This window comes from Arvicanthis niloticus, chromosome 3 (genome assembly GCF_011762505.2).
Source record: "Arvicanthis niloticus isolate mArvNil1 chromosome 3, mArvNil1.pat.X, whole genome shotgun sequence".
Taxonomy (NCBI): domain Eukaryota; kingdom Metazoa; phylum Chordata; class Mammalia; order Rodentia; family Muridae; genus Arvicanthis; species Arvicanthis niloticus.
Genome location: NC_047660.1, coordinates 23255674 through 23273373, shown reverse-complemented (window position 1 = coordinate 23273373; position 17700 = coordinate 23255674). Strand labels below are relative to the sequence as shown.

The 17700-nt window shown below is 38.8% G+C and overlaps 1 protein-coding gene across 4 annotated transcripts in view; it reads left to right on the top strand.

Annotated features, from left to right (window-relative positions):
* The window catches only part of Pibf1 (progesterone immunomodulatory binding factor 1), a 159803-nt gene that overhangs the window by 84370 nt on the left and 57733 nt on the right, over window positions 1–17700 (top strand). For all 4 annotated transcript variants that reach the window (XR_013109239.1, XM_076930667.1, XM_076930668.1 and 1 more), the window contains exons 12-14: window positions 2192–2342; window positions 3407–3497; window positions 11701–11803. Coding sequence is in view for 3 of the 4 variants with exons in the window: in XM_076930667.1 (XP_076786782.1) it covers window positions 2192–2342; window positions 3407–3497; window positions 11701–11803 (345 nt within the window). In the remaining variant the exon portion in view is untranslated. The remainder of the gene's footprint in view (window positions 1–2191; window positions 2343–3406; window positions 3498–11700; window positions 11804–17700) is intronic.

Here is a 17700-nt window from a genome sequence, read left to right as displayed (position 1 = left end):
GGAACTCGGCAAGCAGAGCTATCTCATTGGCTCAATTTTCAGCATGTTTGTTACCCAACAAGGGATTGCTGTAGTACAAGTGGAAGAATATGTAGGTAATAGCCAATATTTTTACAGATTTTTCTGAAAAAATGAGAAGAAATATTTATTACATTTTAAAATAGGTGGTATTTTGTTGTTAGCTTAACTTAAGCACTTCATGTTTTTAGTTTTCCTCTCTGCATATGAATGGACTTAGTTATGAAAACATATAATTATAGGTCAATACAAAAATGGAAGATAATGAAACTGAAAATTAGTCTATTAAAAGTCTTTCCTGGGGCTAAAGAAATGTCTCTTCCAGAGGACCCAGGTTCTATTCCCAGCACCCACATGGTGGCTCACACCCTAGAACTCTGTTTCAGCCCGAGCTGCCCCATGCTTGGGGGCCAAAATGTCCCAGACTGCTCTACTGCTCCGGTCCGAGGGTAGGGGTCTAGCAAGAGAGAGAGTGGGGGGAAGAAGGGGAAGAGACCTGAAGAGTGGAGATAAACCAGTGTGGTCAAGTCTCATGTACTGTCACCCATTGACTCCTATTGACTCCTTTATTGCTTCCTATTGCAAGGAAATACTGGGTATTTATAAGCACAAGCAGGGGAACACAGCTGAAGACTCCTTACCACGTGTGCCTTGCAGCTGGCTCACTAAACAGCAAAACCAGCTATGTGAGATAAACAAGATGTTTGTCAGTGTGCTCAGCTGTTGTAGGCTGTTGAAAAACAAGTCTCTTGTCAGGGTATATGGCTCAAGATGGCTGCAAAGTTGATCTAGCCACTTTCTGCTAAAAGTCGGCCCCCAACAGAACTCCAGTTTTAGAGGGGCAAATGCTCTCTTCTGGACTCCACTAGCATAGACAGGCACTCAGGCAAAACACCCATATGCAGAACAATAAAATTAATTTTTTTTTCTTTTTTCTTTTTTTTTTTTTTTTTTTTTTTTTTTTTTTTTGGTTTTTCAAGACAGGGTTTCTCTGTATAGCCTCAGCTGTCCTGGAACTCACTCTGTAGACCAGCCTGGCCTCGAACTCAGAAATCCGCCTGCCTCTGCTTCCCCAGTGCTGGGACTAAAGGCGTGCGCCACCACTGCCCGGCAAAAATTAATTTTAAAAAAAAAATTAAAGACTTTCCTAATTGAAACTTTTCCCAAATTATAATATCAATTAATTACATTGTAACATTTGTTTCTAATTTAGAAAATATATATGGTTTTTATGTATCTGTTGAGGCTTGTTTTGTGCCCATGGCTCCCACTACATATATATGTAGCAAAGGATTGCCTTATCAGAGGGAGGGGAGGCACTTGGTCCTGTGGAGGCTTGATGCCCCAGCAAAGGGGGATGCTAGAGGGGTGAGGTGGGAGTGGGTAGGTGGGGGAGTGCTCTTAGAGGCGGTGGGAGTGGGTGGGTGGGAGAGTGCTCTTAGAGGCAAAGGGGAAAGGGAATAGGATGGGAGGTTTGCAGAGGGGAGACTGGGAAAAGGGGACAACATTTGAAATGTGAAAAAAAAATAAAAGAATAAAAAAGTAACAAAAAGAAAGAAAGAAGGAGAGGAAGGATGAATGAAGGAAGGAAGGAGAGAGAGAGAAAGGAAGGATGGATGGATGGATGGAAGAAAGGAAGGAAGGAAGGAGAAAAGAAACCCTTTCTTTGCATAGGCATTTTTGTTACTGCCCTATGTGGAACTTTCATTTTCTTTCTGTGTTTAACTGGAGCCTGTTAGGAAACCAAACATGCTAAAAGCATGAGCAAGGCAGGCTGAGCAGCACTGATGGAACACTGTAGAGCTCACTACACTGTCTTTGTACAGTTCTGTGCTGACTGCCTCATACCTGGCCCCAGGTAAGTCTCACACTGCTGTCTCTATTTGAACTCGTAACACACAAAGGTTAACCTTACCCCTAAGTTCATTTTTATTCGGAAGCATATATAGTTACTGACAAAGCATTTCATAAGTTCAGTTAACTACACCAGAATTATTTACCTAAGAAGTAAATATGTATTCTCGCCTCAGTTGTCCTCTCAGTGTAGTCTTAACATTTCTGTGGGTGAAAGAGAAGAGGTATAAACCTATCACTGCATCATCTTGTTCCTTTACCTGTGAACCTGAGTAAATCTGAATTATTTCAACTTCTGTCATTCTTCTTCCACTGCTAGGTTTTAACTAAAGAATTTTATAGTCTCCAAACTTCTTCTGAAAAACGCATTACCGAGCTAGAGGCGCAGAACTCGGAGCATCAGGCAAGGTTAGACATTTACGAGAAACTGGAAAAGGAGCTTGATGAAATAATCATGCAAACAGCAGAAAGTAAGTCTGTGTGTCTCCCCCACCCACCCACGTGACTTATGCCCATGGATAGTCTTTTTTTATTTTTTGGCTACAAAGGAAAGGTGGAATCATTTCTAAAAATATCTTAGTATATATTTATTTAAAATGTGATTTAAAGAATATTCTGTTTTTAATATTACTTGATTAAAATTTCAGTAGCTAAATTAAAAAAAAAAAAAACAGATTAAGCAGTAAATGTTTCTTTCTGTCAGAAACTAGTACAAAGTTTTAGAAAAATTTTTTGCCTCGGGACTAGCCTTGTAGCTCACTGGTGGAGTGCTCACCTACTCTGCAAGCTTTGGATTCAGTCCCTTACACAGCAGTGAAAACCAAAACAGAAACACCAAAGGCTGATAGTAAGTGTGGTGGCACCTCCATAATCCTACCCTCAGGGAAAGGAGGCCAGAAGCTCTCCAGTTCTAGGCCAGCCTTGGCTCTGGTTGTGTCTTTCTGGAATCTCAGTACTCAGGAAGTGGAGGCTGGAGAATCAGTAGCTCAGGGTCATCCTTGACATACTTAAGTTCAAGGGAAGCCAAGGCCGCATGAGAATTTGTTGCAAAAACAAAACAAAAATCACCTTTATCAAACTGATTCTATAATTTTATCTTTTTTTGTTTGTTTTTTCAAGACAGGGTTTCTCTGTGTAGCCCTGGCTGTCCTGGAACTCACTCTGTAAACCAGGCTGGCTTCGAACTCAGAAATCCGCCTGCCTCTGCCTCCCAAGTGCTGGGATTAAAGGCGTGCGCCACCACCGCCCGGCAATTTTGTCATATTTTATAATGTATAGTCCATATTAAAAGTTCTTGAATCCTTCCGAATAACATACCTGAGTTACTTGCTCTATAAGAAAGCATAGCTTATCAGGTGATATAATCCCTTAACATCTTCTAAAAATAAATCAACAAATACAACCGAAATATACTTTAATATGCTTCACCTCTCTCAAATGTGCATTAGTCCTTAGGAATGTTCTTGGAATTTTAATTCATTATCATATCTTTTATTAAGAGTTATTTCACATCATACATGTTACTACTTTTCAGTTGAAAATGAAGATGAGGCTGAAAGAATCCTGTATTCCTATGGCTATGGTGCTAATGTTCCCACAACAGCTAAAAGACGACTGAAGCAGAGGTAAATCGATAAGATTTCTCTTATCTACTCAGGCAGAGTGGAGTCACACAGTGCATCCTGGTAATGTGCTGAGTTGAATGATAAAGTTACTTGTTCTTAATATTCATAAATATTAAAGTGCTCACAAAGTAGGACATGCTAATAATGATGAACTTCATCTCTATTTAAGTGAATTTAATGGTTAGTAGATGCGTACATTAGAATTTTCATGGTATTAGATGCACTAACTTTTAAGGCCATTTTATTTTCACATTAATGTCAGGTAAGTACAAATGCTTTGTAGCAGTAATTTTTAGGTTAGAACTAATTGAACTACCTTCAATTTCTATATCCTTTGTTTATTACTTATGTGCCTATATTTCTTGATATGTATCTTAACATGTAATATATTATTGTATATAATACATATTAAAGAAAGGAATATGGAGAAAGCATATATACTACAGTTACAACTATCCAGAAGTGTTAGGTCCATGTCTTATTGCTGTGACCAAACATTAGAGAAGAGCACCATGAGGAAGGCAGGGGTGTTTGGCTCACAGCTCGGGCGGGGAGAGTTCACCAAGGGGTCATGTCAGCAGGAGCATGAGGTAGCTGCTCACATAAATGCACAGGAAGGAAGCATAGTGGGATGAATGGTGCCACCGGCATTTAGTGTGTGTTGCGCACCTCAGTTAATCTAATCTAGAGATTCTCTAATTTGCTAATCCTCTGAAATCACTAATTAATGTAAAAAATAAATCACAGAGGCTAGCCCCAAGTGATGGTGCACCCTTATTCCCCACCACCAGGCTGGATGATCTTAAAGCTTGAGTCCTGAGTTCTACCTGAGCTAGGTAATGGATTCTAGACCATCCTATGGTCAACAGAGAAAGAAGGAAAAGAAATAGAGAAAGAAGAGAAGGGGTGAAAGGCAGGTGATAGGAGAGGAAGGGAAGTGGAAGGAGAAAAAGAAAAGAAAAAAAAGAAGAGCGTTTTCGGCTAGGGCTCTATGCAGATCCGAACTGGTTAGAGGACTAAGCAGGAGGCATGGTTCCCTGGGGAGGTGTCTCTGATACACCAGCAGACACCTGCACTGATGAGCATTGCTTGTGTTACAATCTGACTGCTCCTCTTGCTACCACCTCCAATCTTAGTGTTTACCCACCAGGCTCACCAGCCCCTCCATAGTATGCCCCACACATCAGTATCCTCCTTTGCTTCTGTGCTCAGTATGACAGTTTAGGACTCACCTCCACTTGTTTTCTCTACAGCGCGGTAGCATGTTTGTTTTCAGCCATTCTTTCCCATCTAATTTCTTCACCTAGGTAGAAATTTTTCATGTCAGCAACCCCATCTTATTCTCCAACCTTCCAAGCTCACTGTAGAATACCTAGTCATTTTTTTCCTTTGCCTGAATGTTCAAGGTTTCAAAACTGATTTTGTTTTATGGGGGTTAATTTAGAAATTCAGAAGTGTACAAAAGAAAAAAATCCATGTTTTGATACTTTTGTAGATAAATTCCATAATTCTTTTAAAAGATTTTGTTGTTGTTCTTGTTTTGCTTCTTTTTGTCTGTTCCAGACAGGGTTTCTCTGTGTAGCCCTGCTAAGATTTTTATTTTGTACGCACGCATGCATGCTTGCGTGGGTGGGTGTGTGTGTGTGTGTGTGTGTGTGTGTGTGTGTACGTGTGTGTATGTACATTTGTATTTATGCATATGTCTTTGCAAATGTCCACTCAGGTGCCTGTGGAGTAGGAAAAAGTGTACAGATCTCTGAGTGTGCATCTATGTACGTGTGAAAGAGAGCATCAGATCTCCTGAAGCTGGAATTACATCCTGGGGGTGGGAACAAAGGTTATGTCTTTAGAGAGCAGTGTACGCAGGCTCGTAACCACTGAGCAGTCTCTGGCTCCTTCTGTAGATAGTTTGGAAGGGAACAATACAGTAACATGAAGATATAATTTATCTTTATGACTATCTAAAACAGTAAGGGGTAGCATTTTAAAAAGTAAAAAGAATGCTTAAGAACTTATATTGTTTATTAAATATTTGAAAAATCTGGATCATAAATAGATAAAACTAGAAAGTATCAGTTTATAGCTAGAATGATTAATTATGTTTAGTAGAGGTTCAGGTGCTTCTAAATTACTTTTTTTTTTTTTTTTAGTTTTTCGAGACAGGGTTTCTCTGTGTAGCCCTGGCTGTCCTGGAACTCACTCTGTAGACCAGGCTGGCCTTGAACTCAGAAATCCGCCTGCGTCTGCCTCCCAAGTGCTGGGATTAAAAGCATGCGCCACCACCGTCCAGCTTCTAAATTACTTAATATTTGAAAAATTGGTTGCTATCCTATCCCTTCTTGGTGCTCCCCAAGGCTGATGTTAATGCTTCAGGATATTTTGCAATTTTTAAATATATCTGGTTCTTTTAGTCCATTGTTCCTGGAGAAAGTAGAAATGTGAATGGGCTTCCTTGAACAAGAGCCTGCACTGCTGAGAGGATGGGACACACACAGAGTTCAAGGCTGATGGAAAAGCTCAGGCCTGGTTTTAACATCTGAATCCTGGAGACTGGTTCTTACAAGGGGAAAACTATTTTTGCTATTGTAAGCTTCCTTTCCAATATGAAGCTTCGGAATTAAATGTGATTGTTGCTTACTTTTTAAAGTTGTTCACAAAACCAGAAGTTAGGTGTATTTTGTTTATTTGGTAGGTTTGGTTGGTTGGTTAGTGTTTGGTACAGAGGATGTTTTGTTTTGTTTGTTTGTTTTGTTTTGTTTTGTTTTGCTTTGCTTTGATGCCCAAGATTTAAAGAACCACAAGTGATTCATAGTGCAAATGATCTTAACTGTCCAAATATTTCTGAAGATTCTATCACCGAGCTATCTGTGCACCCTGAACAAGTGCCTAATGGGTATGCTATTAATACCCTTGCCAGCTGGTGCCAGGCATTCTTCTCATGGTGAGCCCAAGGCTATTTTGAGGAAGTGCTTCTCAGGTCATCTAAACTGAGGGAAGAGAGTGTAAGTCTAGACATCCAAGGAAGACATGTATGCATCCCTACAGTTAGTCATTCAACGGTTTTTATTGAGTACCTACTATGTGCAGTTTGAGTAGTGGCACCTAATCCACTTTAGGATCTGATGCACTTTTGAAGATTGCAAAATCAACACTTGGTTTCTTAAGGGCTCTTTGTACAGAAGGTGCTTGCCTTGTGCCCTCTTGAAATGTATTTGCTTAAGATGAGAGAGCAGTGTGGCCTTTACAGAATCTATACTTACTAGTTTTTCGCATTTGAAATTAAACCACTGCAGATTTAAAGTGACTCATAGAAATGACTCACCGTCGCAAATGGAGTGCTTCATAACAAAGTTGTCATTATATATCATTATGAGGAAGTGTATTACAAAGTGCATACAAAGGAACCTATTTCTCAACTGCTATATATTTCCTTCATACTTATTTTAATTTAAAACTTTATATATTCAACAGCTGATATTAAATATGTAATGTTACTATTTAACTGATTATAAGTATTTTAAAAATTAGGTAAATTGATGGTAATCCCATTATTCAAAATAACGAATCAGAAATTTATACAAATATATGAATTTCCTTGCACTTTTTTGGACATTATATAATTTAATACTTTAGTTTTTACCTTAGTATCCTATTGTGAACATTTGGGGGTAGGGGGTTGAGACAGGATTTCTCTGTGTAGCCCTGGCTGTCCTGGAACTCACTCTGTAGACCAGGCTGGCCTCGAACTCAGAAATTCGCCTGCCTCGGCCTCCCAAGAGCTGGGATTAAAGGTGTGTGTCACCACTGCCTGGCTTATGAACATTTCTTATGTATAAATAATCTTCAAAATATATTCCCTAGGAGACTGAGAGCAACACTTGGAATGCAAAGGGTGACCGAGGGTACGAGAAGGGACCGTCAGTAGGAAAGAGGAGCATGAGACTAACAACTAGTGGCATGCGTGACACACTGAAACCTACTACATTGTACGCTAACCTTAAAACAGCTTCAAATCATTTGAAGTAGCTACAGAAAACTGCAACGTTGCTATCAATCTCTGATGAAGCCCATAAAAGAACTAAGAGTTGCCTGTTGCTGCCAAAATAATATTTTAAGAATTAAATTGAGCTGGGCGGTGGTGGCGCACGCCTTTAATCCCAGCACTTGGGAGGCAGAGGCAGGCGGATTTCTGAGTTCGAGGCCAGCCTGGTCTACAGAGTGAGTTCCAGGACAGCCAGGGCTACACAGAGAAACCCTGTCTCGAAAAACAAAAAAAAAAAAAAAGAAAGAAAGAAAAGAAAAGAAAAGAAAAGAAAAGAAAGATCAGGATTCCAAAACTTCTCGGCACCAAATGAAATAATTTAATTAAAATACTTTTGTTTTACATTTTTAATGAAGCCTTTAAAATACATGAACCGTGGGCATTTGAGTTTGGTTTGTTTGTGTTTTGTTTTGTTTTGTTTGTTTATCTGAGTCCATTTCTGGAGGCACTGCAACACTGATTTCCTGTGAGATGATAGCAACAGATTGTGTTTCTCATATGATACAGAATTTTAAAGGTTCTGATAAATGTGTAAGCGTACAGTAAGGTAACTAGCACTTTGAGGTTTCCTACAAGCATAAATAATTGCAGACCTTCTTAAAAGTCTTTCTGGTACACAACGTGGAAAGCCAAACAAGGCTTATATAATTGAAGTAGATTACAATAAGATTAACTTTTTGACGTGACAAAACTTGAAAATCTGAAGTAATGTTTTTGTTTGAGTAGCAACTATTTGAAAATAGCAAACGAGTTTCTGGTTCTGTGCAGCTTGTGCCCCCACACTATACGATGACACCTGACACTGTTGTTGTGGTGTACCCCTCTTTGTTCATGCTGATCCAGATGATGGGAGATATTTTACAGCATTTTTAATTTGTAAAATTTTCTTCCTATTGTGTTTCTTTAATTCTTCTCTGTATTTTTTATGTGTATAAGAGTTTTGCCTGTGCATATGTATATGTTCTAATGTGTGCCTGGTGCCTCTGGTGATCTGAAGAGGTGTGAGATCCACTGGCATATCATACACAAACTGTAGCTCCTTTCATCTGCCTTGAATGGAGTTTCCCTCCCAAAATGCCTTAACTATAACCAGGGGCACTCTTTTTACGACCCTACCCTTGTGTTAACACTAAAACACTGGCATGGAATTTCTTGCTTTAGTGTTCACATCATCTGATAGTTTTTACTTTGTCACTATATCTGCATAAGAGCACTTTGCTACACACAAGTTACCCAAACCAAGTGAACAGTATAATGTACTTCACTTGCTATCACCTAGTCACTATCATCTTCAGAATGTTGGTAAACAAAGGACTGTTACATCTCATTTCATTCCTTAATAGAAAACAAACGTTTTATTTGCATAAAAGTTTCCTCTCATCTATACTTCTTTGAAATTGAATTTAACTGTGTTCTTTGTTTCATAAGCATTATTACACAAATATTGTCAATACCTACAGCATATATTTGTTGATAAATTGTTATTTAGAAAAGACCCTAAAGGGTATGTTCTGTAACAAAAATATAGAAACTACACTATGTGTGTATGTGCATATGTATATATGTATATGTGTATATGTGTATATGTGTATATGTATATATGTATATATGTATATATGCATATATATATATGAAAAGTAAGGAAGAAGATAAAAGTGTGATTGATAATAATCAGAGATTATAATTAAACAGATAAAATTGGAGCTAGTGGTATAAAATATGGAGTTCACAGACACAGTTAAAACCAGCAGATTTAATCCAAAAGCAACATTAAGAAATGTGACTGAAAGGGTTAAAAAATTTTCAAAAACTCCTAGCAGCCTAAGCAGAACCAAGAGTGTAGGTCAGCTTGGTCATGAGCTCTGTGTTTCAGGAACTTGGCTGACCACGAGATAGATGGCTGATTACATACAGGCTCTTAGAGAATAGCCTATACAAAATGTTCCCCATTGACTGTTCCTTGGACCCTGTCACAAACTAAATAATGGGCTGGGACTTTCCACAGGTGCTCTCCAATAATCCTCCTTTACTCCCCCTGGGTTGTGGTTTCCCCCCTGAGTTGTAGTTTTTGGCTTTAAATTCTCTCTGTCTCCCAAGCCCAGGGGTCAGACCCCACTGCCCCTGCGTGGGTCATGGGTCTTGACCTCAGTATACTGATCGAAATATACCTCTTGCTGATTGCATCAAGTTTGGTGTCTTGTGAGTTAATGAGTGGCCGAGAATTCCCAAGGCTTGGGTGAGGTCCTCCCTTCCTGGGGGCCTTACATGACTAAAGACAGTTGTAATGGCGCATGCCTTTAGTCCCAGCACTCATGCCAGGCTGAAGACAGCAAGGGCTACAAAGAGAAACCCAAAACTACATTTGTTTTATTAATTAACAAAGAAAACCTGATTCCCCACCCCCACCCCGGAGGGAGAGGTTTTATAACCTGAATTGTTTTCTGTACAAAACTTTAAAATGCATATGAAGAAAGTTGTTTAGAGGTTCCCTAAAATGAAGTGGGGGAGGGGGGTTGTTAAGAGGCATTTACTAAAGAGTGGAGAAGGTGAAGGATGACTGCTTGCAGGGTAATAAAAATGGTCTCAAGTTATGCTGTACTGAGAGCTGCACAACTCTGAACTTTAAGTTGGTGTTTATTGTGCTACTTGTATATTATTATGTATTTTAGCACATAATTTTTTAAAGAATTATTGTCAAAAAAAATGAAGACTACTTGGTTTTCATCTGTAATGTCAACTGATTGGCAAATACCATGCCAGATCCATGAATGTTAGATGTAGACACACTGTTGAGATCACTCTATAAACATTTACAAAAACTTGTATTTTTCACTTTGGATGAGCAGTCCTGACACATAAACTCGTTAGATGATGTTTACGGAGTCTTACATGAATTCCGTTGTCTTTGGCTGGGAAATGTAAATGCAGTAGGACTCATTTTGTTCTGTAGGGTTATTTGGTAGAAATTAAAAAAAAAAAAAAAAACTCAACAGTGTGATAAGTTCTATTCATTTGGATTCTGTGAATGCTCCATTCATAGGTTAAATTGATAGATTAACTAATATAAAACATGAAAATATAATGTAGGTCTTGAAAACAACATGATTTCTCAGCATAACCAGTATTTCTTTTTAAAAATTGTGTGTGTTTTCTTTGAGTCCTTGGAATTGTTTAATAGATAGCAAGGGCTACACAGAGAAACCCTGCCTTGAAAAATCAAAACCAAACAAACGAAGGGCTGTGATGGGGTGCAGACCATAATGGTCTATGGGTATGTACCCGTGATCCTAACACTGGGGCTAACGTACGGGAACAGTTGAGGCCAGCCTAGGATACACACTTAAGACCCTGCCAGGGGAGGAGGACATAAAACACTGGGAGGAAGGGGGTTCCTTTAGCACAGACTCTGCCTGTACTGTGGCCATTCTTCACATGGTACACATCTCTTCCACCTCCATTTGCAATAGGAAGCCTGTTGGATTATGTTTTGTATTATAAAATTCATAATATTGACCAGTATAAACACTTTCCAAATGTAAGCTTTTGCACATAATATTCAAGTAATTTCAAATAATTTTGCACATAATATTCATATAATTTCTGATAATAATTTCAAGTAATTTGTAATTTGGAAACTCTTGTTAAAATGAGAAAGCTGTAAATGGTTATCTTTTTCTGTCAAGCTAGTAATTTAATGTAATTCTGCATCAATGGAAAGGGCTAGCCGGGCGGTGGTGGCGCACGCCTTTAATCCCAGCACTTGGGAGTCAGAGGCAGGCGGATTTCTGAGTTGGAGGCCAGCCTGGTCTACCGAGTGAGTTCCAGGACAGCCAGGACTACACAGAGAAACCCTGTCTCGAAAAACCAAAAAAAAAAAAAAAAAAAAAAAGAAAAGAAAAGAAAGGGCTAGAAACCATAATCAGGTAATCAGTATATCACACTTACCATATCGAAATGTCAGAGTTGTTACTTTCAAAGGTCAGAATTGCTAAAAGTATTGCTCTTCCAGTGATTTTTGCTTTGTATTGTCATTGTTTTCTGTTACTGTGTGTGTGTTATTAGGGAAGAATGGGTTCACTTTCTAGCATACAAATATCTATTGCGTGTTTAGGCAGCATTTTACTTTGGTGTACATAAATGCTTTTCATTTTGTTTACTTAGTGTCCACTTGGCAAGAAGAGTTCTTCAGTTAGAAAAACAAAATTCATTAATTTTAAAAGATCTGGAACATCAAAAGAACCAAGTAAGACAGCTTTCACAAGAGGTGAGTAGCTGGATCAGAAGACCTAGAAAGAAGCATGCTGCTTTCTCTGTGCATGCCTTGTTAACACCTACAGTTACTTGCTGAGCAGTCTGAAAATAAGCTGGTCACAACATGATTTCAAACTTGTAAACTTCACCGAATGTTGAGAGTCCTAAATAGCTTAGTGTGTATGGCAAAGCAGAAGAGAGGGGAAATGGAATGCCCAGAACGAGGAAGTGTGATGGAGGCTAGTCACAGAGCCTCAGCCCTGAGAGCATCCACTGGCAAGACAAGCTTGGCAGATTTTGTTGACATTATTTTCTCACTGACAACTGAGTTTTAAATATTTGAATTTTTTAAAGTTTCTGTTTAATTAAAAAATACCAAGTCTTTTAAATTTTTTGTTTTTATTGAAAAAAGTTTTTCATATACTATATTTTGATCATGTTTTCCCCTCCTCAATTCCTCCCAGATCTCCCTTCTCACCCAATCTTGTTTTCTGTCTATCTCCAGAAAAAGAAAAAAAAAAAGACAAAAATAAATCAAGTCAAAAACAATCACAACAAAACAAATCAAAATGAAACAAACAGTCCACAAAAATACCCTTGAGTTTGTTTGCTTTGTGTTGGCCAAGTACTCCTGGCACAGGGTTGCACTGAGTGTGGTTGGTATAGACAGTGAGATACCATTAAGAGAGAACCTGTTTTCTTTTTTGTAAGTTATATCAGTTGCAGGTAGTTTCTTGATTAGGGCTGGAAGCCTGTCTTAGTTGGTATTAATATTGCTGTGATGGAACACCATGACCAAAAACAACTTGGGAAGAAAAACTTGCCTTACACTTCCATATTGCTATTCATCATCAAAGGAAGTTAGGACAGGAACTCAGAACAGGAACCTGGAAGCAGGAACAAATGCAGACATCATAGACAAGTGCTGTTCCTCGTGGCTTTCTCAATCTGCTTTCTTTTAGAGCCCAGAACCACCAGCCCAGAGGTGGCCCCACTCACAATGGGCTGGGTCCTCCCACATTAATCACTAATTAAGAAAATGTTCCTGAGAGGGCTGGAGAGATGGCTCAGTGGTTAAGAGCACTGACTGCTCTTCCAGAGGTCCAGAGTTAAATTCCCAGCAACCACATGGTGGCTCACAACCATGGGATTTGATGCCATCCTATGGTGTATGTAAAGAGAATGACCTTGTACATTGTACTCACATACATAAATAAATAAATATTTTTTTTAAAAAATGTTCTAAAGGCTTTTGTCAAATTGACAAAAACCTAGTGAAAACAGATGACATGTTCACCTTGCCCACTCAATGTTGGCCCACTGCCTGGAACCTCTGCAGGTATTGGGCATTCTGCCATAGTGTGAGTGCTATATGCATGAAGTCCACGTTTGGCCTCTTTGTTTTCTTAAGAACCTGTTCCTTTATCCTTATAGTATCTACTGATAAAGCATTTTTAATGGTAAGAGGGTCTCTACACTAAGTGTTGAAATGAGAATAAGAAACATCAGAGATTAAGGTAGATACAATGGAATGTGGGCAGATGCCAACAATGATTATAACAGGAGGAGAGGGGAGCTCCGTTGTCTGTGCTTACTCGTATCTGTGGCCTAGGACTAACCATAGGCTGTCTCTCTAACCACCAAGCCTTATGAAGAAAGGTCTTCAGCAAACATTATTATAAGATTTAGACTGTCTAGGTGTAGTACACATCTGTGAACTCACACAGAGGAAATGTAACATAACATTTGGTGAACATTTGACTACATATTCCTTTGTCTTTAATAGAATTGACCTTTGTATATATTTATGTACATTTTAATTTTGATTGCATTTAACAACAACCTCACAAAATTCTACAAATTTACTGTTGCTACAAGTAAGTTCTAGCATACTTTTAGGTGCAAATAGCAATAAAATAATCAAAGGAAACCAAGTATAATGGCTCATGTATAACCCCAGCACTCAGGAAGCAAAGGGAGGAAGATTATCATTAGGAATCCATGGAGAACCTAGGGCACTAAAAGAAACCCATCTCAAAAAAAAAAAAAAAAAAAAAATCAACCAAGAAAGGAAAGAAACTGCAGACCTTGGGAGGCTGAGGCAGTAGCATTTCTGTGAGTTTGAGACCAGCATAACTTGCATACCAAATGTCAGGACTCCTGTTCTAGCGTCATTCTTGTTGGGGTAATAAACACCATGGTGGAGAAAGCTACTTGAGGCACCTGACTTACAGGTTACAGTCGTTCATTAAGGAAAACCAAAGCAAGAACCTAGAGACAGAAGCTGGAGCAGAGACCACAGAGGAGTTCTGCTCAATGGTTTGCTCCCAGGCTTGTGATCAGCTACTTTGCTGATCCAACCAGAGCCTCGCTGCCTACAGAAGGAACCTCCCACAGTAGGCCAGACCCCTTCCTTTCTTAGTTTTCTTTTTTTGGTTTTTCGAGACAGGGTTTCTCTGTGTAGCTCTGGCTGTCCTGGAACTCACTCTGTAGACCAGGGTGGCTTCGAACTCAGAAATCGGCCTGCCTCTGCCTCCCAAGTGCTGGGATTAAAGGTGTGTGCCACCACTGTCCCCCCTTTCTTAGTTTTCTATCAAGAAAATTGATTGCCTGGAGGCAGTTCCTCAGCCAAGGTTCCCTATTCCCAGGTGTATCAAGTTGACAACCATGATTAGTTATCACATGCTGTCTCCAAAACCCAATTTCATAGGAGTCAAGGACAACACAAGAAAACTCATAGAATCAACTAACCTGAGGTCATAGGGGCTCACAGAGACTGAACCCACGACCAGGGAGCCTCCATGAGTCTCACCTAGGCCCTCTGCACATATGTTACAGTTGTATAGCTTGGGCTTCTTGTGGGACTCCAGGAGCTGTCTCTGACTCTGTTGCCTACCTTTGGGACCCTTTCTCTTACTGGATTCCTTCATCTAGTCTTAATAGGAAAGAAAGTACCTATTCTTGCTGCAACTTGATCTGCCTTGGCCAGTTGGTATCCATGAGAGACCTATCCTTTTCTGAAGGCAAACAGAGGAGATGAGCAGGGGAGAGGGACAGGGTGGAGAGGGGGGAAGGGTAAACTCCAGTCAGGATGTACAATTAATTAATTAATTAACAGTCACATCTACTATTGATTAAATGTTACATCTAAAATATCATTGCCTACTCTGGTGTCACAAAGCCTTTTTGTAGACAGAAAGGTTAACACTTTAAAGTGGTGATAGTTTTAGGTCTGTGATCCATTTGTGATTATGTTTTTTTACATGAAATGAAAAGCATCCATTGAAATTCACAAATTTTCACATTGAAACTCAACTGTCGTAGCACTTGTTGAAGATCATTTAATCATTGATGAATGAGACTATGTCTAGACCTGTTTCCTTCTAGTTACCTGCTGGTCTCTATGTGCACACCATGGTTGTTACAGTTGTATAGTATCTTGAAATCAGCACCGTTGATTCTCCGATTCAACTTGTGGCCACTCTGTATTTTTTGTACTTCCCTATGAATTTTATAACCAGTTTATTCATTCCTGGGAGAGAAAAAGTTGCTATGATTTTGAGATTGCATTGACTTTATATATAAAATGGGGGAAAACAGGCTAATGATGTAGCTCAGATTGCCTAGCATTCCCACATCCCCAGGTTCCATCTGGAACATGGCTGACTGAACAGAAGAGGGGTCAGAGGGAAGAGTACTGAGGACCCAACAGTCTTGAACTGCTCGGCACTCATCGACAGTGTATTTGCTCTTGTTCATTAGGTCCTTGTTGTTTTCAGCACTGTTTTTAGCTTTTGATTAGTGTCAGCAGGTAGATTCTTGATCTTTCTGAGTTTAGCCAGGACAGGAAAATGTATGCTCAGTATAAGTAGAATTATCATGTAATATGCCTATTGATATGCTATGACCTGCCGTCTTTCTACTTTGTCTCTACTACTACTTCTGTGTGATCTTGTCCTATTTTCTTCCTGCTTTCAATTGAGTTCATGTTTTATTGTTTTATTTCATTGTTTATAATTTTATAATGATTGCAGTTGGTTTAAGTAGAATTATATATCCCCTCCTAATCTTGGTGCTTTTGTTGTCATAGACCTATTTATGTCTATGAACACCACAGTATATCGCCATTATTGTTAACAGTTAAACATCTTATGAAGAGAAATGTTAGTATGAGAAAAAGATAGTATATTTAATCAAATAGTTAATCATCCCTGGTGTACAGTCTGGAATCTTATCTTTATGTTTGTGCATTTTTTACTTTGTTTAAATAATCATTTTTGTATGGATGTCTCATTTACATGGATGTAAGTGTACCATGGATCTGGACTCCTAAAAATTGGAGTTACAAGTGGAGCCACCATGTGGGTTCTGGGAATCAAATCCAGGTCCTCTAAAAGAGAAACAAGTGTTCTGAACTGCTGAGCCATCTTTCCACCCTTCCCACACATGCACATACCGTTTTTAGACAGATTTCCTCCTAAATTCAAACTCAATATATGGCCAAGGATGACCTTGAACTCCCTGTGTCTAGCTCATAATGTCCTGGAACTGTTGCCTCCAACTCCCAAGTATTAAGTGCAGTCTGTTGTTGTTGTAGAAAATTCACATAAGTTTATTATATAAACCATTTTAGAATTCAGTGAGTAGCCTTTAGCATATTTACAGTGTTGTATATCCATCACTACCACATAATTATAGACCAATTTCATCATCCTAGAAGGAAACCTATACATTCTAAGTCATCATTTCCTTTCCCATTCTCACCTCTTGCAGCATCTGGTGTGTACTTAATGAATTGTCTTTCTCCACAGATTTCCCTATTTTATATATTCCATAAAAAAGAAATTATGCAACCTTCCATGTTTGTATCTGGTGTCTTTCACTTGCTATGTCTTCAAGAGTCATTGGCATTACAATCATCTTACATTATACAAGCCATGTCAAGGTTTTCTGTTTCCATATATATCATTTATTAGTGTGGTTTACAGGCTGTCTTCTGAGTAGTCAAAGTATATATCTTCTGATGGAAAGGCTGAAAATCCAGTAGTTGTATAGTTGTATAGTCCATGAGAGATGTTTTAGCAATCCCAATCTGATGATGGACTCCTAGTGGAGTCCTAGAGAGCTGCCAATCTTCAGCCTACACTATAATCTGAAAAAAAGTAGATTCTAATATCAGTGAAGAAATGTCTTGGCAACAGAATAGGTGAACTTGCCAGCAAGAGTGAGGGCAAACAGGAAAAAAACAAAAGCTTATAAGCTGCCACCAGACGGTATGGCCCAGAATTAGAGGAGGTCTTCCCACCTCAAATGATCCAATCATAAAAATCCTTTAGAGGCATCCCCAGCTTCTTGGATTGTAGTTGATTCCAGATGTCATCCAGCTGACAAACTTTGACCCATTATATGCTTGCTGGTTGCTTGTTAATTCTAGCTATCTTTGTGGATATAAAATTGTAGCTCATTGTGACTTTGATTTGACATATCCCTAATGATTAATAATGTCAGGCATTTTTTTTACTTCATCTTGGCTATTTCTCTATACGTAGAGAAATATCTGTCTTGGTCTATTTTCTACTTTCAGAGTAACACAGTTGGGTAATTTATATATAATAAAGGTTTACTTGGGTCATGATGTAGCCACATCTTGTTGCTATGTAGTAGCATCTCTGCCATTCTTGTAATAAAGACTGCAATATGTTCATGAAGGCTGGCCAGATGTAATTGTCATTTTGGAGACTTGCTGCTGAATAAGCTCACCCTTTCTAGTTCTTTCTGACCTCTGGCTGGCTGTTTTTTTGTTTTGTTTGGGGGGGGGGGGGTGGTTTTTTTGTTGTTGGTTTTTTTTTTTTTTTTTTTTTTTTTTTTTTTTTTTTGGTTTTTGGTTTTTGGTTTTTGGTTTTTCAAGAC